The 22,144-nt window shown below is 42.3% G+C and overlaps 1 protein-coding gene across 1 annotated transcript in view; it reads left to right on the forward strand.

Moving 5' to 3' along the window:
• LOC126176645 (coiled-coil and C2 domain-containing protein 2A) overlaps window positions 1–22,144 on the forward strand; it is a 385,042-nt gene that overhangs the window by 141,404 nt on the left and 221,494 nt on the right. The window contains exon 9 of the mRNA XM_049923802.1: window positions 20,945–21,187. Coding sequence (XP_049779759.1) covers window positions 20,945–21,187 — 243 coding nt within the window. The remainder of the gene's footprint in view (window positions 1–20,944; window positions 21,188–22,144) is intronic.

Genomic DNA, 22,144 nt, shown 5'->3' on the forward strand with positions numbered 1-22,144 from the left:
ATCTCCGACACAAGATGACGAAAGATCAGAGATATGGTCCACGTCCTTCGAATGAAGGCCTATAAGGATCCTGCAACTCAGGGTAAATTCAAAGCTCCAGCGACAGGCAACAAGGTGATGAAGGACGTAGCAGCAAAAGAAGTTCTAAGAAGATCACCGCCAGGGCGAGAATCGGCCATCGGGAGTCAGAGTATTCTGGACCAATGACTCGTTCCTGGACTAGGACGTAACACCGAGATGCTGCCAAGGAGGGAGCAATGTTGCAGAAGAAGCTGAATAGCACCGTGGTTTAGTGGTTATGATACTAACCTGTTGCATGGAAGTTGTGAGTTCAAAACTCATTTGGACTGTACAGTTTTAATTTCTATATTCGGTTTGAATACATTCTAGAAGTATCCACAAACATCAAGTATCACTGTACTGGAATGGTCTGTAGCTGTGTGTGTGTGTGTGTGTGTGTGTGTGTGTGTGTGTGTGTGTGTTTATATATACACACCTCCTTCTACGTGACAATGTTGTATCACAGACACAGTCCCTTTGACTGTTCAGAGATGTTACTAAACCCACCCAAAGATGTACACAACCATGCATGAGCAGCACCTATTAGATGGACAATGGGGGTCCGACAGCTGATCTGTTCCAGTCATTCCACGAGGAAGGAGGTACACAGCTCTTGTTGTCTGCAGTTAAACCATGTCTAGACTGTCAATACCACTGTTCGATCACATCCACATTATTACTTTGTGCCAGGAAGGGCTCTCAACAAGGGAAGTGTCCAGGCATCTTGGAGTGAACCAAAGCGATGTTGTTCAGACACAAAGGAGATACAGAGAGACAGGAATTGTCACTGACATGCCTCACTCAGGCCGCCCACGGGCTACTACTTCTATGGATGATCACTACCTACGGATAATGGCTCGGAGGAACCCTGGCAACAATGCCACCATGTTGAATAATGCTTTTTGTGCAGACACAGGACATCGTGTTATGACTCATACTGTGTGCAATAGGCTGCATGATGCGCAAATTCTCTCCCAACATCCATGGCGAGGTCAATTTTTGCAACCACAACACCATGTAGCATGGTACAGATGGGCCCAACAACATGCCGAATGGACCGCTTAGGGTTGGCATCATCTTCTCTTCACCAATGAGTGTCACATATGCCTTCAAACAGACAATCATCAGACACATGTTTGGAGGCAACCCGGTGAGGCTGAATGCCTTAGACACACTGTACAGTCAGTGCAGCAAGGTGGAGGTTCCCTGCTGTTTTGGGGTGGCATTATGTGGGCCGACATATGCTGCAGGTGGTCATGAAAGGCACCGTAATGGCTGTATGGTACGTGAATGCCATCCTCCAACCGATAGAGCAACCATATCAGCAGCATATTGGCGAGGAATTTGTCCTCATGAACAACAATTCACGCCCCCATCATGCACATCTTGTGAACAACTTCCTTGAGGATAACGAAGTAGCTCAAGTAGAGTGACATGTACACTGAATCACTGTTCAGGAGTGGGACAGTTTGGGAACAGTGCCTTGATGAACTTGTGGATAGTATGCCACGACAAATACAGGCATGCATCAGTGCAAGAGGACATGTTACTAGGTATTAGAGGCACTGGTGTGTACAGAAATCTGGACCACCAGCTCTGAAGGTCTTGCTGTATGTTGATACAACATGCAATGTGTGGTTTTCATTAGCAATAAAAAGGGCAGAAATGGTGTTTATGTTGAGCTCTGTTCCAATTTTCTGTACAGGTTCCAGAACTCTCAGAACTGAGGTGATGCAAAATTTTTTTTGATGTGTCTATTATTATGACAAATGGATAAATAATGGAGTTCACACTGAAAAATTCAGGTGTTCATTTTTCCCACATGCTATTCAGATATTCAGATGGTAGAGAAATAGAGAAACAGTCTGCCAATTGGTGCATGTCCAAACACTTAAATAGGAACTGCAGAGTAATTATGCAGATGACAATGATATTGATGGTAGTTTTTTGGGACACTTTTGCTATCCTTCTTCCAGGAGTGCTAGTTCTGAATAGTTTGTAGGAGAGCTTCTGTGAAGTTTGGAAGTTAGGAGACGAGGTACTGGCAGAAGTGAAGCTGTGAGGATGGGGCATGAGTTGTGCTTGATTAGCTCAGGTGGTAGAGCACTTGCCCACAAAAGGCAAAGGTCCCAAGTTCGAGTCTCGGTCTGGCACACAGTTTTAATCTGCCAGGAAGTTTCATATTTACTCTTTTTTATGCTTAGAGCAAAGGAGATGATGACAGTGGAAAAGAGATGGAAAAGCAATAAATATTAGATTGGCACATAAGTTCTTAGTATTTTTGTTTGCATGTTGCCCTCGTGTTTATTTATCAATTGTCATTTTTTATTTGTAGTTCACTGTTACTATTTGAGTTTACATATTGTCATTTTGTCATTTGGAGATGGTGATCAGAGCTGTGAATGCTAGACAATGGAGTGCCAAGTGCAGAAATCAGAACATTTCTGGAGTCAGAAACATTTACATCTTCTATGAGGATAGCGCCATTAGACTGAGCATGATATGAAAATGATTTTCTTGTTTTAAGCAGAATTTTTTGACATTAGTGACTCTCCATGCTCAAGAAGGCCTTTGGAGTTTGATGAAGACAGTTTAAATGCATTGGTCCACAATGATCCATGTCAATGTACTTGAGAACTGGCAAATGTGACAAACTGTGATCATTCCACCATCATGCAACATTTGCATGCTGTGGGGAAATTTCAAAAATTGGGTGTATGTGTACTACACACTGTAAGACAAAATCACCAAAATTAATGGGCGGCTGTATGTGCATCTCTGCTTGTCATCAGTTGGCTCATGAATAATGCCAGCTGTTTCTATCCTGTATCATTACTGGTGACAAGAGATGGTGTCTTTATGGTAATGGAAGGAAAAGAAATGTATTGTTGAGTCCAAACAAAGCAGCAACTCCCCATAGAAAGACCTGGTGGAACAGTGACGGAGTGGTGTACTATGAATTGCTGCCTCTAGTGTAACATCATTGCTGACATTTGTTGTCAGCAACTAAGGTATCTTGCAGATGCAGTGTGAGAACAGTGAGCAGGAAGACTGCATGAAGTGATGCCACTCCACAATAATGCCCACCAACATTCTGCTAGACTAGCCAAATACACTATACAGAAGTTGAATTGGGAAGTCATTCTGCAACCACTTCATTCACCTGATCTTGCACCCTCGGATTTTCACCTTTTCTGTTCCCTTTTGAACAGAAATTGGGTTGGGAAGTCATTCTGCACCTATTTTCTTCATCTGATTTTACACTCTCAGATTTTCACCTTTTCCGCTCTCTATTGGACAGTCCTCAAAGAACTTCATTTCCAGATGAAAATGTGCTCCAAACATTACTCATCAAACTCGTCACCTCAAAACTGTGATTTCTACAGTAGTTGAATTGAAAATGTATCCCAGCATTGGCAGAATGTTGTACATGGTGAAAGAGAGCATATTATTAATGACTAAAGTCTCTATTGTGTGTATATGTTGTGTTTATTAAACTTATGGAAAAATGCTACGAACTTATGCAGCGACCCAATAGTGGAAGATAGTAGAGAGTGATTGTGATATAGAAAGAGTGAAGGAGACAATGGCAGTGTGAGAGAAAGAAAGGTACACAGTGGTAGTGGAACATAGTTGACAGTGACAGAATAGTGCTAGGAAAAGAGTGAAGGAGAAAGTCCCAGTGGGAGAGGGATAAAGAGAAGGAGAAAGTGGAAGTGGATGAGAGAGATGAGAGACAGAATCTATGTCAGTGACAATGAGGAAGAGAGATAGTGACAGCAATAAGAGACAGCAGCAGTGGGAAGGAATGAATGAGTGTTAAAAAGGAGCAAAACGGAAACAGTTATAGTGAGAGGAGACAGTAGTAGTAGAGCAGAATGAAGGATACTGTGGCTGCCAGTGACTGGGAGTGGATGGGTATGAGTGACTTACAGTGATGGACTAGTGTGTGTGAGCAAGTTTCAGTGAGAGTAGCTTGTGGGTGGGAGAGGTGAGTTGCATGTTAAAAAGAGTGGATAGGTCCGCAGGCCAAAATTTTGGGAAAAATTTTAAAGTTGCTGAGGAAAATAGAATTAGGCAGCTGCTACCCCATTTCTGTCAGTCTTTTTACACAGGAACATATTCACCATTTTTGTGCTCTGATGGGAGCATTTTTCCACTGTTTTCTTATGTTTGTAATGTTAGCATATTATGAAAAATTTGATGTTCATGTAAACAGTGGCACTCTGTGTCCATGAGGTTGTTCTGTCTGTAATAACTGTGCTATCAGTGCAAAGTATTGTAATGCATTGATGATTGTTTCCGGATTTGGACTTGAGTGTGGTTATGTCATGACATTGTCTGGTGGAGACATCAGGTACTTCAAAGCATCTACAGCACCATAGCTCCAGTTAGGCAACATAAAAACCATCACCTACATGAACAGGAACCAAATACAAGCAGTATATCGTTCCTGAGGTTCATATGTTCCAGAGACCAATTGACCCAAAACAGTAGTAAGAGATGCGAATCAGGCATGCATCAGTGTTTTCTGGAGATGCAGGTCAGGGCATGATGAAATGGCTGAGGTTGTCCAATACAACAGATATGATGACATGATGTGTTTGCCAGATGTGTACTTTTACCGGGACAGCCTAGCCCAGCGGTGGTTCTAGAAGAATGAAGGAGAAGCCCAAAAACTAAGAAACATATGAAGGAAACATTTGATAATAATCAGCAGCAAGACCACTTAATAGAAGAATAATTAAAGAACAGAGCCCAACATCATGGGGAAGTGACACAGTACTACCTACAGAATATTTTGGCCATTTGCTGCATGTGACAGAGGCCAGCAAAATCTCACACATGATGAAAGGAATCACGTAAGTTATGTACTAGGCTCTTCTGGTAAACATGTGACAACAAAAGAGACACTCATCAGGTGGTGTCAACACATTGAAGAAATGCAGCAAAAAATAAAATAAAATAAAGAGTTATGACCAACTCTTGATTGTAGTCTGTGTGACAGTTGTGGAAGACCAACATGATCTTGTCTCTTTCATACACCAGATAGTAAGAGAAAAGATACAGAAGTTTATGGCAGCCAGAACTCTTGGACTGAGTAAGCAAGAGAGAGCAGCAAAAAATGTGAACCCCTTACACCAGGAGGTAATAGAGAACGTTTAAGAAGAAGTATATTAGTCTTTAGCACCAATCTCCACCAACAGTCGAATGTGTCAAGAAGAATTCACTTTGCCAGCTGAACTTACTCTGTAGACAACAAACAACAACCCATCACTTGACCAACATAGCACAATGATTTCCCTACTAAGCACAATGCTCTACAGAAGAACAGACATTTTGAGGACAGAGGACAACATGCCAGTATATTTCCCATTGTTGATACTCTGGACATGTTCTACGAGGGTGGTTTGAAAAGTTCTCAGAACAGAGTAGAAAAAAAGTATTTACATCACTGAAACTTTTTTTATTTGTCAATTTAGTCTCCTTGTAGATTAATGCACATGATTCAATGATGTTCCATTGCCTTTATCCCATCTTGAAAATGAATTTGCTCCAGGCCTGAAAAATAGTTGTCAACTCCAGTTATCAATTCTTCGTTTGAAGTGAATCTTCATCAACCAAGATTTCTTAATCTTCAGTTTTGGGAAGAGATGGAAGTCTGACAGAGCCATATCAGGTGAATAAGGCAGGTGTGGCAACAATTCATACCTTACTTAGTTCATGTAATTTTGCCATGGCAATGGCACATGTGTGTGGGTGCGTGTTGTCTTGATGGAAGATGACTTTCTTCCTTACTAAACGTGGCCTTTTTTCGTGTATCTTTTGTAGTAATTTGTCCAGGAGGTTATCATAGTATTCTCCAGTAATTGCTTGCCCCATGGGGAGATAATCTTCAAACATAATCCCCTTCGGATCCCAGAACACTGATGCCATGACAGCATTGTTTCCACTGCTTTGATTGTTGTTTTGTCTCTGGGGTATAGTAGTGCACCCAAATTTCATCTGTGGTCACAAACCAGTGCAAAAAATCGTGTTTGTTTCTCCCTAAACGGGACAAACATTGTTCCAAAATGTCCATTCTCATGCGTTTTTGATCCAGCATCAAGAGTCGTGGCACCCATCTTCCAGAAAAATATTTTCGTTTCTAATTCTTCAGTTAAATGTGATATAACCTTTCAGATCACATCTGGCAAATGTGAGCAATTTCATGCACTTCCAATCGGTGATCCTCCATGACCATTCTGTGCACTTTTGCAATGATTTCTGGAGTAGTGACGCGTCTTGGCTGACCACTGCACGTATCATCATCAAAGTTCTCCTGACCAAATTTAAATTAATTTGTCCTCTTGGCAACAGTTGAATATGAAGGAGCAGAGTCTCCCAGTGTATTCTGGAAATTGGCATGAATGTCCTTTGCTTTCATACCTTTCTTTATGAAGTACTTAATCACTGCTTGAATCTCGATTTTTTCCATCTTCACAGATCACTACAGTGGAACAACAACAGAGCCACGTGACCACCACAGCTGTCTTCCAAGAGCACTGACATAGCTCATGTTTACAGGCTACAGTCCAATGAATATCACGTGAAAAACTCATCGTGCTAGCACTGATCTCTCATTGTGATTGTGAGAACTTTTCAAACCACCCTTGTACACTATTGCAGAGAAAGAAAATGAGTGTTTCAACCATCACAACAGTGCTGTTCACACTATTCAATTGCAGTTGGTAATAATCAACCTGAGGGATGAAATACATCACCATACCATGCAGGAAATCACTCCCCGACATGTCACAGTTGCTTCCTGCTGCTGTAGAGAAGTACCAGCCACTCACCTAGCTGCCAGATACAGGAAAACTAAGTACGATAATCATCAATGGAGTGAGGCCACTACAGATGAAAATCCTCCATGGATGACAGCTACTACGATGCCAGGAAATCTCACTGATGGCCAATTATCCAGGTGCTAGTCTACTCAGGGACTTATTTTTCTGTGACATCAAATGTTTATTGTTACCAGCTAAAGCAGACTGGTTCAAATGGCTCTGAGCACTATGCGACTTAACTTCTGAGGTCATAAGTCCCCTAGAACTTAGAACTACTTAAACCTAACTAACCTAAGGACATCACACACATCCATGCCCGAGGCAGGATTCGAACCTGCGACCATAACGGTCGCGCGGTACAAGACTGTAGCGCCTAGAACCACTCGGCCACCTCGGCCGGCAACTAAAGAAGACTATATATTCCATGATGTGAAAGTGATCCTGCTGAAGGTTACAAATGGAAAATATTCCCGGCTGACAGAAACCTGTATTACAAGAATAACTATCAACAACAGAACACAGCCCTTTGAATTTCTCATTTTAGCAGAATGAGTCATAATGTTGTCCTCAGGTGGGACTTATTGCAGGTATCACAAGCCATCAGGCTGTGGAAAATCAGAGCTCTAGATTGACTAAGCTATTCCAACAAGCAGTCATAACAAAGATTTCTCTGGGTGGTTGTTTGTTATTGGAGATGCTGTTATCCCACCAGCATCAACAAGAAAAGTTCCAGTCATCCATCTAGAGGGTAATTTTTTCCATCGTGTACAAACAGTAGGGACTGATTGATGAGGATGCGGAACAAACAAGATCTAATGAATTTGTCTGGAAATGCATGGTTTCCATGCTAGAGACCATTTATTCAATCATACGTTGTTACAGAGACTGTGGTATAATATGCGCTGTACCGTGCACCCATAGTATGTGTTCAAAATTGTTCCCATGTGCCTCAACGCATGCATGTGCGTGCCATAGCATGTTCTATCTCACATGTTCACATCCACCAAGCTGCATCCGAACAGTGTCAAAGGCAGTACGAATACACTGCTCCTCTGTCTCCACATCTGGAATGGACTCTGAATACATGATATTTTTGAGATGGCCCCTTAACCTGAAATTGCGTGGTTTGAGATCTGGAGAACAAGCAGCTCATGCAAATGGACTCCCTCGTCCAATCCATCAACCAGCGAAGATACGATTGAGATGTGTCTGGAAAATTAATGGTGAAGTAGGCTGGAGCACCATGATGTAGCAGCCACATAACCCTTGGCATCATCCACTTCTTCCATCAGGGGTGGCAAAGTCACCCCACAAGAAACACTAATAGTTTTGGCTTGTTAAGCGATGTGGAAGAAAGACTGGTCCCAAAATACGGTCGCCAATTACACCAGCCCGCACATTCCGGCTGCACGAATGCTGATTATTCGCTGTCACCATACCATTGGGGTTTTGCAACTGCCCCACAGATGACTGTTATGAAAGTTGAAGATAGCACTCTGCATAAAGTTCACCTCATCTGTGAATAGGATGGATAACACATATCCTGGAATCATGGTTGCTTTGTAAAGATACCAGTGACGAAACTGCTCCTGATGTGGAAAGTCGGTCGCTAATAAGCCTTGCACACACTGTAATTGATAAGGGCAATAACAATTGTCATGGAGAATGTTCCACACAGATGTCTGGCTTGCCCTGTACTGGTGGTCAAAATGCCTGGTACTGACACACCAATTGCCTTCCTCAGTGTTAATCATATTTTCCTCCAAGTTTAGTGTCCGAACATTTCGGGTACATCCTTCAAGATTTCCTGCTCCCTGAAACAATTCTGTCTCAGACAAATGGCAGGTGTGGTTGTTTTTGGTGGGGATAGATCTCCTGATACAACCTTGCTTCCCACTGCACTTTGCCATTTGCCTTTGCGTAAGTAAACACCATGTCAGCAAGCTCTCGATTCAAATATGGGTCTATTGTGTACTATGCTGTATTACATGCACTACAAGGTGAGTCAGCAAGAGAAGTGAACCGGACACAACATTATGAATTACTATGGCAGGAGTGGGCACTAGGGAATGACATATGAGGAACAGTATTGCCCTCTAGGAGGAACCTATGCATACTGTAACTGTGGTTGTATGATACGGCATGTATTAGATTGCAGCCTCTGTGACAAAGTATGATTGAATAAATGGTCTCTAGCATGGAAACCATACATTTCCAGACATAAGTTCAGTAGAACTTTTTTTCCATATCCTCTCTGTGATCAATACCTAGAGTTTGTACACAGTGGAAAAAATCACCATGTATATGCTCAGTTAAACTGTGAAGCTTTTGTTGATTGCAAAAAACTACACAGGCTCACAAAAGAAATATATATACTAGTGATGATCATAAACATTGCAGGTGATCAAGGAGAACTTTGACTCACTAATTATCATGAGCAGCCACAACTCATCCCTAAAGGTGTGTGCAGAAGGGCATCCCAACAAGTCCAGGAAAGGTAGCTCAGTGCCATTGATGAAGAATCATGCTCCACTACCCATACAGATAAAATAGAGAAGGAAGCTACTATCAGACTTCCAATAGAGTCTGGCCTGACCAAGCAACAATGTCATTAGTGTTTGCCATACAACACCAATTTTCCGATGCTTTCAAATACAGAGGGAAAAGAAAATTCAGACCAAGCAGCCCATAGTAAAATACCATTCCAATACTGAGTATGGTCCACCTATTAGCCAGCATGTGTGTAGAATGTCACCAGCTGACTGATGCATAATTTGGAAGGAAATGGAGAAGATGCTATATGATCACATCTTTGATCTTCAGAGACTCCTTGGTCCTCTCTTGATGTCCTTGTTGAGCTGAATTGTGGCACATGGTGTTTCTGCATTGACTAGTGATGATTAAACAAAAGCATGAAAAAAGATCTCCACCCATTAATGCTCATTGATGACACTATAGACTGCTTGAAAGGAGCAAAGTATTACTCAGTTACAGGCATTCAAACAGGCTATTGGAAAATCAAGGTTGATGAGGCTGACCAGATAGAGACTGCCTTCATAACATCTAAAAGTCTCTAAGAGTACAGAGTCATGCCATTTGGGCTGTGTAATACTCCAGTAACCTTCAGATGTATGATGGACAGCCTGCGTCACCACTTTAAATGGACAATGTGACTCTTCTCTCTGCTTGACAATATTGTTTTTCTAAAATGTTTGAAGAACGTCTTAACCAGCTGACAACTGTATTGAAGTATGTTCAGACTAAGGCCTCTTCATCACCCAAGAAAATAGCAATCTTGGGGCATCTAGCGAATGGCAGTGAAGTCCACCCTGATCCAGTGGAAATAAGAACAGTCACAGTTTTTCTGACTCCTTGGCACATTCACAATGGGAGAAGTTAGTCTTGTATCTATGTTTGTGTCACTCCCAAATCTTGATTCAGACTGCTATATGAGGCCCTGGTGTAATCCATGACTTCCTTTGTCAGCTTTCAAAGTCTGTGTTTTATTTAACACACAATCTGTATGGAATGTCACTGTATAGTCACTTTATTTGCCTCTGCTAACCCCCTTCTGGTTTCGACTGTTTCTTTCAGTTGGCTTATGTTGCTTGCATCTGCTGTCCCAAATATAGTTTTCAGTATTCTACCCAGTGTCTATCCACCCCCTCTTCACCCTCCTCGATTTGTCAGCACCATTCCAATTATTTTCTGCATTTGCTCCTTCAGTTGTGCATATGTCCTGAGCAATTTCCTTCAACACCTCTGATAACCTGCTGCTACTAACTGCTAACTGTTGTATCCCTGAAAACATCTCTTTTGGTCTCCTAATTTCATTCCACAACTCCCACACATTAACCACTTAACTTAATGACTATCTGTAACTGGATGACACCATATCTGGTTTCCCAGAAAACAAAACTTCTCCATCCAGCCAGTGATCTTGCAGTACCGCCACTTCACCCCCAGCAAAGATGTACAGCACTGCCAAAACTAGCATTCCTCTTTTATGGCCCTTATAGCAGCCTGAGGACAGGGATTAATATCTCCTTCCCTCCCTCAGAAGCCTAGTTTATCTGAACAGCACACCATACATAACACACTAGCAATAAAACCTACCCTAAAACAAACACATAACCTTATCTAAAACCACTTTAGTGTCCTATACTACATACAAAAGAAAAATATTCCAAAATTACACAATCACAGTATACATTATCGATGGCTTCATTGCAAACCTAGTGTGAGGTACTTGAAACCCTCACTCCTGTTGCTCATCCTTCCAGTTCCTCTTCTTATGCCTTTTCCTTGCCTTCTCTAGTACCCCCCATGAAATTGCCTACAGTGCACCCTTGAATGGTCCCAGACACCCAGTATCACATTTACTGCAGATTTAGTTTCAGTTACTTGGTACTGGTCCTGGTGCCACGTTACGAACTTCTTCGCCTTTCCCTTCAGAGTTTATGAGCCATGCCAGCTTGACAACATCACCCACTGGCTTAATCTGTACTGAGGTACTATTCCCACTCAATTCACTGCCTCCTCCTGCTTCTCCAGAGCCTTAGTATTTGCTCACAGGATCTTCCTCCATACTTCCCTCACCATTCTTGTAATCTGGACCGTCTCTCTTTTCCTACCTCCTTTCTGGCTAATCATGTTGAATGGCAGTGGCATATTTTTTTATGTACACTGGCTCAAATGGTAAAGATTGTGCGCTATTGTGTACTTTGGAGTTTTATCTGCTCATTATGAAGGCTAGATATGACCACCTTGTCAGTTTACTGGATGGGTCCTTCAAACCTAGTAACAACCTCAAAGCAGTATAGTGTTCCACTGCCTTGAATTTCTTACCATACAAGCTACACCTGTAGTATGTTACTCCCCATGTCAAGCTAGACATCTCTCTCTCCATTGTGAAATAATTCCTTTTCACTGTGTTCACCTGTCTTGATGCAAGGGCAATAGGATGTTCCTCATGCTCCACTTTCTGACTTAAAACATGCCCACACATCACATTCTTTTTGAAGAACATTAATACATTTTTAACTCAATAAATGCTCCCAACATACCTCCATCCATACAAACTTAACATTCATTTTCAACAATTGCATAATTGGGTTTGCAATATCTGCAAACCCTGTCGTTAACTCCCTGTAATAATTCATGACACAGAAAGAATTGCAACGCCTTGATCGCTCATGGTACTGGAAAATCTTGCACTGCTTTCACTAACCTAGGATCAGTTCTTACACCATCCTTATTAATGATATAGTCCAAGTAGCCAACTTTCTCCTGTGCAAAGTAACATTTTTCCATTCTGAGTGTCAAATGGGCTGCTCGTAATCTCTTGAACACCTCCATCAGACATTGTCTATGCCCTTGCATATCTCGTGAAAAGCAATTATGTCATCAAGATACTCTAAGACAGCACTCTGTTCAGCAACCACTGGAATGCTTCTGGAGCACTCTTCAACCAAAAAGGCATCATTCTGTCCCCAGAGTGCAGAATATGCCATTTTTGGTTTATCCTCCAGAGCCACTTCCAACTGGTGGTACCCACTCCTAAGATACACTGTCAATAAGTACTGGCTTTGCACTAGGTCATCTATTATCTCTGTGATGTTCAGAAATGGGTAGGTGTCCATCATATTGTTACTATTCAAGTGGCAGTAATTGCACAAAATTGCTACTTCTCTGAGCCATCTGTAGACTTCTTGGGCACAGCATCGGTTGCTGCTCCCCCAGCAGTTACTACTCTCTTCTACTATACCATCAGCCAGTTGTTGATTTATGAAGTCCTCTAAAACTGGTTACAGCCATCATACCATTCTGTATGGTCTTCAATACACCGAAGCTTCATTTCCTGTCAGAATCCTGCATTCAGTTATTGGTGTGGAAGGCAAAGGCTCTTGCAGACAAAACAGATCCAGAAATTCTAGCAACAGATTCTCCATATGTGTCCTGTCTGTGCCCTATAAATGCTTCAATGCTAGCAGTATCCTGTGCCCTTTTGTAGCCTACACCATCTGTGTGGCAGTCTTCCTCATCCAGAATCTGTAGAGTATCCAATAATGTTCCCTTCAACAACTTAACTTCCTCAGCACCAAAATTATCCCCATTGATCAGTACTACTCTGCCTTCATCCACCTCTTGTACATGTACAGTACTGTATTTCACCAAACAACATGCTATATCCAGTAATCTATTACCTTCCAGCACTTCTGCTACATGCAGTATATCGAAAGAGAAAGCAGGGTCCACATTCACCCATAGCAACTTTCTGGTGCCTCCTGACAGACAGTCATGTGAATCAAACCACAATGTTATTGCTTACAGTTGACCTTAGACATTCCTTGTGGCAGATCAACATTGGCAACAGTTTCCCCTAGCCTGAATGTCTTACCACTAGGTTCCACTATTCAACATCAAAGGTCGATTAGGACATAATGTTGATACAGGAAGTCTCACCCTAGGATCTAGTCCTCACTTACACAAGACACTACTACCGCAAATTGCTTAGACTGAATATATGAGAAAAGGTACCACCAAAATTGTATCTTGAGAATGTCTTTATTGTCTCACACGACTTGTTTCGGCAGCACATTACTGCCATTCACAGGTCCTACCACTGCCAAAAGAGTATTATAATTCCTTGGCATGTTTATTGTGGAGTTCTTGTTACTAGTACACATTGGTTAGCTTTCCTCAGGAGTCTCTCCTCAACACCATGTTGTCTCCAGTGATTGGACTCTGAGGAAAGCTAGCCCATGTGTACTAGTAACGAGGACTCTATGATAAATGTGGCAGGGAATTCTAATACTCTTTTGGCAGTGGTGAAACCCGAGGATGGCAGTAATGTGCCACTGAAACTAGTCGTGTGAAACAATAAAGACATTCTAGAGGCCGGGCGGAGTGGCCCATGCGGTTCTAGGCGCTTCAGTCTGGAACCGCGTGACTGCTGCGGTCACAGGTTCGAATCCTGCCTGGAGCGTGAATATGTGTGGTGTCCTTAAGTTAGTTAGGTTTAAGTAGTTCTAAGTTCTAGGGGACTGATGACCTCAGAAGTTAAGTCCCATAGTGCTCAGAGCCATTTGAACCAACATTCTAGAGCTACAGCAGTGGGGGTACTTTTTCTCATCTATATCATGAGTTGAAGTCCCTCATCCATGAAATAGGATGGACATCCATAAATTGCTTAAACTTGGTTGCCTCCAATGAAAAATTCATCAGTGCTGACCCAAATGATTGTATATCATTATTCCGTATCCATCACCAATTCTGATATGCTGGGTTCCTTCATTTCCTACCTACTAACTCCCTTAAAGCCACTGACACATGCAGCCCTGTGTCCAACTGTCCTACCACTTATCACACCGACTGTAGCACAATCTGCCTCTGCATTCGTCTTCAGCCAGAGGCTCTGGAGTTCCCTCTTGAGATTAATGCATATTTCTTACCACCCAGAGCACCTCTCCCATTTCCCCCACACCCCTGCTGTTGGTCCGTATTGTCCCTACTATTATCTCTCTTAAACCATCTGGAGTCTAGAGCATCTCTGTTACTGCTCTGTGGCTGGTAGCATTGCCTTTGCACGTGTTCTGCATGACCACTATTACATTCGAAGCAAACATGCTTCTCTAATCCCTTACACCATCAACACATTAGTCTCCAAATACTCCAATGCCCACCTAACTGCTGTGTCCCAGTGCACACCCTCCTTGACATCACTCATGTCAAACCTCTCAGGAAAGGATCGAGCCCACGTTGCTCACCATCTTGTAACAGTACTTTGTTCACCTCCTCACTCTGCGTTAACTCTTAAGTATGTACATTCAGTTACTTAACCATATCCAAAAAAATTCTCAACCACTTTCTTATACCTCTTCAAAACCATAATCAAGTGCTTATGGAATAACTGTGCAATATTCTGTCTCGTATACCTTTATTCTAGCCCTTGCCTTAGTTGGTCAAAAGTTTGCAGATTGCATAGTGTCTCCATGCACCACTGAAATGATTTGCATCCCTTGTCAGGTATAACATTGCTATCTGTAACAACTGTTCAGCAGACCAACCTCTGCTGACACATGTGTGTGTGTGTGTGTGTGTGTGTGTGTGTGTGTGTGTGTGTGTGTGTGTTTTCACTCTACCTCAACAAAGGATAACTCCAAAAGCTAGCATGTTTTCTTTCTTTTGTTGTTGTTGTTGTTGTTGTTGTTGTGGTCTTCAGTCCAGAGACTGGTTTGATGCAGCTCTCCATGCTACTCTATCCTGTGCAAGGTTCTTCATCTCCCAGTACCTACTGCAACCTACATCCTTCTGCATCTGTTTAGTGTATTTATCTCTTGGTCTCCCTCTGCAATTTTTACCATCCATGCAGCCCTCCAATACCAAATTGGTGATCCCTTGATGCCTCAGAATATGCTCTACCAACCAATCCCTTCTTCTAGTCAAGTTGTGCCTCAACTTTCTCTTCTTTCCAATTCTGCTCAATACCTCGTCATTAGTTACGTGATCCACCCATTTAATCTTCAGTATCCATCTGTAGCACCACATTTTGAAAGCTAATATTCTCTTCCTGTCTAAACTATTTATCATCCACATGTTTCACTTCCATACATGACTACACTCCATACAAATACTTTCATACTACTTTAAGCCTCTCATTTCCTAATCTAATTCCCTCAGCATCACCCAATTTAATTCGACTACATTCCATTATCCTCATTTTGCTTCTGTTGATGTTCATCTTATATCCTCCTTTCAAGACATTGTCCATTCCGTTCAGCTGCTCTTCCAGCTCCTTTGCTGCCTCTGACAGAATTACAATGTCATCGGCGAACCTCAAAGTTTTTATTTCTTCTTCATGGATTTTAATTCCACTCCAAATTTTTGTTTTGCTTCCTTTACTGCTTGCCCAATATACAGATTGAATAACATCGAGGAGAGGCTACAACCATGTCTCACTCCCTTCCCAACCACTGCTTCCCTTTCATGTCCCTTGACTCTTATAACTGCCATCTGTTTCTGTACAAATTGTAAATAGCCTTTTGCTTCCTGTATTTTACTCCTGCCATCTTCAGAATTTGAAAGAGTGTATTCCAGTCAACATTGTCAGTAGCTTTCTCTAAGTCTACAAATGCTAGAAACATAGGTTTGCCTTTCCTTAATCTACTCTCTAAGACAATGCGTAGGGTCAGTATTGCCTCACGTGTTCCATCATTTCTGTGGAATCCAAACTGATCTTGCCCGTGGTCGGCTTCTACCAGTTTTTCCATTCCTCTGTAAAGAATTCATGTTAGTATTTTGCTGCAGTGGCTTATTAAACTGATAGTTTGGTAATTTTCACATCTGTCAACACCTGCTTTCTTTGGGATTTGAATTATTATATTCTTCTTGAAGTCTGAGGGTATTTCTCCTGTCTCATACATCTTGGTCACCAGATGGTAGAATTTTGTCAGGACTGGCTCTCCCAAGGTTATCAGTAGTTCTAATGGAATGTTGTCTACTCCCAGGGCCTTGTTTTGACGTAGGTCTTTCAGTGCTCTGTCAAACTCTTCACGCAGTATCGTATCTCCCATTTCATCTTCATCTACATTCTCTTCCATTTCTATAATATTGTCCTTAAGAACATCGCCCTTGTATAGACCCTCTAAGTACTCCTTCCACCTTTCTGCTTTCCCTTCTTTGCTTAGAACTGGGTTTCCATCTGAGCTTTTGATATTCATGCAAGTGGTTCTCTTTTCTCCAAAGGTCTCTTTAATTTTCCTGTAGGCAGTATCTATCCCCTAGTGAGATAAGCCTCTACATCCTTACATTTGTCCTCTAGCCATCCCTGCTTAGCCATTTTGCACTTCCTGTTGATCTCATTTTTGAGAAGTTTGTATTCCTTTTTGCCTGCTTCATTTAGTGCATTTTTATATTTTCTCCTTTCATCAATTAAATTCAATATTTCTTCTGTTACCCAAGGATTTCTACTAGCCCTCATCTTTTTACCTACTTGATCCTCTTCTAACTTCACTGTTTTGTCTCTCAAAGCTACCCATTCTTCTTCTACTGTATTTCTTTCCCCCATTCCTCTCAATCGTTCCCTAATGCTCTTCCTGAAGCTCTCTACAACCTCTGGTTCTTTCAGTTTATTCAGGTCCCATCTCCTCAAATTCTCACCTTTTTGCAGTTTTTTCAGTTTTAATCTACAGTTCATAACCAATAGATTGTGGTCAGAGTCCACATCTGCCCCTGGAAATGTCTTACAATTTAAAACCTGGTTCCTAAATCTCTGTCTTACCATTATATAATCTATCTGAAACCTGTCAGTATCTCCAGGCTTCTTCCATGTATACAACCTTCTTTTATGATTGTTGAACCAAGTGTTAGCTATGATTAAGTTATGCTCTGTGCAAAATTCTACCAGGTGGCTTCCTCATTCATTTCTTCCCCCCAATCCATATTCACCTATTACGTTTCCTTCTCTCCCTTTTCCTGCTATTGAATTCCAGTCACCCATGACTACTAAATTTTCACCTCCCTTCACTATCTGAATAATTTCTTTGATTTCATCATACATTTCTTCAATCTCTTCGTCATCTGCGGAGCTAGTTGGCATATAAACTTGTACTACTGTGGTAGGTGTGGGCTTCGTATCTATCTTGGCCACAATAATGCATTCACTATGCTGTTTATAGTAGCTTACCCACACTCCTATATTTTATTCATTATTAAACCTACTCCTGCATTACCCCTGTTTGATTTTGTATTTATAACCCTGTATTCACCTGACAAAAAGTCTTGTTCCTCCTGCCACCGAACATCACTAAGTCCCACTATATCTATCTTTAACCTATCCATTCCCCTTTTTAAATTTTCTAACCTCCCTGCCTGATTAAGGGATCTGACATTCCACATTCCAATCCGTAGAATGACAGTTTTCTTTCTTTTATGTGTTCCTATTTACAACTCAGTGCCTCTGCTTTTCAGTGAGTGGCCCCTTTAATCCTAAAGTATTTTCATTCTACAAGAACTTTCCTTAAACATTTAGAACAAAGCCATATGTTGGCCTATGACCTGAGATCTACCAGAAATCCCAACACATTTTCAGACATGCTATCAGAGAAAGGAGAAACAAGGTTAGCAGCTGACACATCCACTCAAAGAGCCTGTGATCTTTCTCTGCCAGCTTATTGTCTGCAATCACTTTATCAGCCCTTAACTGAGCTACCTGATTCACCAATAGCCACTTCTCTGGTGACACTTTGTATTTACAATGTTGCCACTGCCTTCTCCTTATTCATCTTTATGATTCAAAATTAATACCTCAAAACAACCCAAAACAATGTTCTACTAATAACTCAGATAGAAAAGGGAGTCATGGAGCACTCTATCAACCTATTTCTTTCGCCTAATCATGAGCCACCTCAACTCTACATTGCCTGGCCATGTGTCCAAAATGATTACACGTAAAGCAAACAATTGCTACAGACTTGCCACAAGGGGCAGAATGCCCAAGCAAATTACACTTCATAGAATGCAAACCATTCATCTCCAGAATTCCCCTGAAACTGTATATGTCCACTGGTTCCTATGGTTTCATAAAGGTAACCCTCATACAGTCATGCCTCTTAAGCTTCAATCCCATGACTATGACCACACAAAAACAAAAATACACTCCTGGAAATGGAAAAAAGAACACATTGACACCAGTGTGTCAGACCCACCATACTTGCTCCGGACACTGCGAGAGGGCTGTACAAGCAATGATCACACGCACGGCACAGCGGACACACCAGGAACCGCGGTGTTGGCTGTCAAATGGCGCTAGCTGTGCAGCATTTGTGCACCGCCGCCGTCAGTGTCAGCCAGTTTGCCGTGGCATACGGAGCTCCATCGCAGTCTTTAACACTGGTAGCATGCCGCGACAGCGTGGACGTGAACCGTATGTGCAGTTGACGGACTTTGAGCGAGGGCGTATAGTGGGCATGCGGGAGGCCGGGTGGACGTACCGCCGAATTGCTCAACACGTGGGGCGTGAGGTCTTCACAGTACATCGATGTTGTCGCCAGTGGTCGGCGGAAGGTGCACGTGCCCGTCGACCTGGGACCGGACCGCAGCGACGCACGGATGCACGCCAAGACCGTAGGATCCTACGCAGTGCTGTAGGGGACCGCACCGCCACTTCCCAGCAAATTAGGGACACTGTTGCTCCTGGGGTATCGGCGAGGACCATTCGCAACCATCTCCATGAAGCTGGGCTACGGTCCCGCACACCGTTAGGCCGTCTTCCGCTCACGCCCCAACATCGTGCAGCCCACCTCCAGTGGTGTCGCGACAGGCGTGAATGGAGGGACGAATGGAGATGTGTCGTCTTCAGCGATGAGAGTCGCTTCTGCCTTGGTGCCAATGATGGTTGTATGCGTGTTTGGCGCCGTGCAGGTGAGCGCCACAATCAGGACTGCATACGACCGAGGCACACAGGGCCAACACCCGGCATCATGGTGTGGGGAGCGATCTCCTACACTGGCCGTACACCACTGGTGATCGTCGAGGGGACACTGAATAGTGCACGGTACATCCAAACCGTCATCGAACCCATCGTTCTACCATTCCTAGACCGGCAAGGGAACTTGCTGTTCCAACAGGACAATGCACGTCCGCATGTATCCCGTGCCACCCAACGTGCTCTAGAAGGTGTAAGTCAACTACCCTGGCCAGCAAGATCTCCGGATCTGTCCCCCATTGAGCATGTTTGGGACTGGATGAAGCGTCGTCTCATGCGGTCTGCACGTCCAGCACGAACGCTGGTCCAACTGAGGCGCCAGGTGGAAATGGCATGGCAAGCCGTTCCACAGGACTACATCCAGCATCTCTACGATCGTCTCCATGGGAGAATAGCAGCCTGCATTGCTGCGAAAGGTGGATATACACTGTACTAGTGCCGACATTGTGCATGCTCTGTTGCCTGTGTCTATGTGCCTGTGGTTCTGTCAGTGTGATCATGTGATGTATCTGACCCCAGGAATGTGTCAATAAAGTTTCCCCTTCCTGGGACAATGAATTCACAGTGTTCTTATTTCAATTTCCAGGAGTGTAGTATCACTCACCCCAAAATGAAGACACTGTAGGCTTTGGCTCAAACATTGTAGTGCATCAGTAGCACACCCGCTACTGTGAAAACACTGTTGACATCAGTACATGATGGAGTGAGGCAATCACACCTCTCTCTGCTGTCCCTGGCCAGCACTGACATATGGGCTGCAGCTTCTGCACTGGCTGCTGAACTTGTGCCCTGCATCGCTAATGACAGGCCTGTAGAAGACTAGCAACCCTTAGAGGTCACAGCCATTGATGTCTACTTTCCTCAAGATCGTAGAGGCCTGATCATCCCTCTCCCCACTCGCATCACAATTATGGCACGTGAAGATGGTTATGTGCGGGGTGCAGGACTTAGTGCTGGTGGCAAGCACAGCCTGGTCTCGAACCCATTACTGCTGCTAGTGGTGCCCAGTCATCTCACTGTCCGGCATAGCTCTGGCTTGGTGTGGTGCTCCCCATTTCCGGTGATGAGGACTGATTTGTGGCTCAAAATCTTGACTTCTATATATGCCTCTGGCACGCATTTGCTTCACTAATACCCAACAACTAGTCATATTACCAATAACAAGAGACCTGCCCTGGTGTGGTGACATTGTCCTGCTGGCTATATAGTTATCACTGTGTAGTACAATTTACTGCTGCACCTGACTGTCCTGGTTTTGCAGTCCACTTGTGTACCTGTTATTGTGACCCACATGTCACCACACTGGCAGCTACCAGCTCGTGACTGTTAATGCAATGCTCTAAGTCAGCTTCCACACTACCTCTCAATGCTTTTGCTAAAGTTGTATAATTTTTACTTAAAGAATAGGTAGTGGCACTAAAGATGCAATTTTTATATGAATAGTAAACAAATAACCTAAAATTAAGCTGTGTGTGTTTAAATTCTTAGAAAATTGATGAACAAGAACACTTTAGCATAGCTATTACCAACATACAGACATTAATAATATATTCTCATTTTTTCACAGAGAGCAGAAACGAAGATCAGCAGTTTTGCATACCAAATTGTTTGTAAAAATTTTTTACAATGAGAAAGAAGTATGCCAATCAAATATTGCATCTTTGACTGATAAATTTGAAGTAAAGTTTGAACAGCTCTTCAATATTTGTGTGCTGCAGCACCCAGATAGTTTGAAGTTGGAGATCTGGGAAGAATCAAGTGCTCTAAACAAAAACATTATTGCCGATGTGTATATTCCTCCTCCAAACAGGTAATGCTAAGTTTTTTTCTGTTATTCTTAACAACATATACTTTTAGATGCATGACAATCTAATATCTAGCGTGTGTTTCTTCACTTGAGTCTATCTATTAACAGCAGAAGTATCTAACTGGAGGGTTGAAATTAAAAGTAAATATTTGTCTCCCTGTTAAGTTTTCAAGTTGTTGCAATTAGATTAGATTAGATTAGGTTTACTTTCATTCCAATTGATCCGTAGTGAGGAGGTCCTCCAGGATGTGGAACATGTCAGAAAAACAACAACACATGACAAATATTTACAACTAAAACAAATAAGCTAATGTACCACTCCACAGGTCCCAAGTGGAATGATCGTCATTTTTTAATGAACACTAAGAGTCATTTTACAAATACTAATGCACTGAATTTAAAATAAAAAAGTTTTTTATTTATTTATAAGGTAATAAACATGTAATACAACTACTGTAATACTTATTTACAATGAACACATTACTGCACTGAAATGGTGCAGAAGTTAGATTATACTTACACACACACACACACACACACACACACACACACACAAATTTTCAGTGAACACATTACTGCACTGAAATTGTGCAGAAGTTATGTTGTACTTATATACAAATCAGTTGGTTTTACTAAGAAATTCATCAATAGAGTAGAAGGAGTTGGCCACCAATAAATCCTTTAGGCTTCTCTTAAACTGAATTTCATTGGTTGTTAAGCTTTTTATGGCTGCTGGCAAGTTATTGAAAATGTGTGTTCCTGAATAATGCACACCTTTTTGTACAAGACTAAGTGACTTTAAATCCTTGTAAAGATTATTCTTATTTCTAGTATTGATTCCATGAATTGAGCTGTTGGTTTGAAAAAGTGATATATTTTTAATGACAAATTTCATTAAGGAATAAATATATTGGGAAGCTGTAGTCAGTATCCCTAGTTCCCTAAACAGACTTCTGCAGG

This window comes from Schistocerca cancellata, chromosome 3, assembly GCF_023864275.1.
Source record: "Schistocerca cancellata isolate TAMUIC-IGC-003103 chromosome 3, iqSchCanc2.1, whole genome shotgun sequence".
In the NCBI taxonomy this organism is placed as follows: Eukaryota; Metazoa; Arthropoda; class Insecta; order Orthoptera; family Acrididae; genus Schistocerca; species Schistocerca cancellata.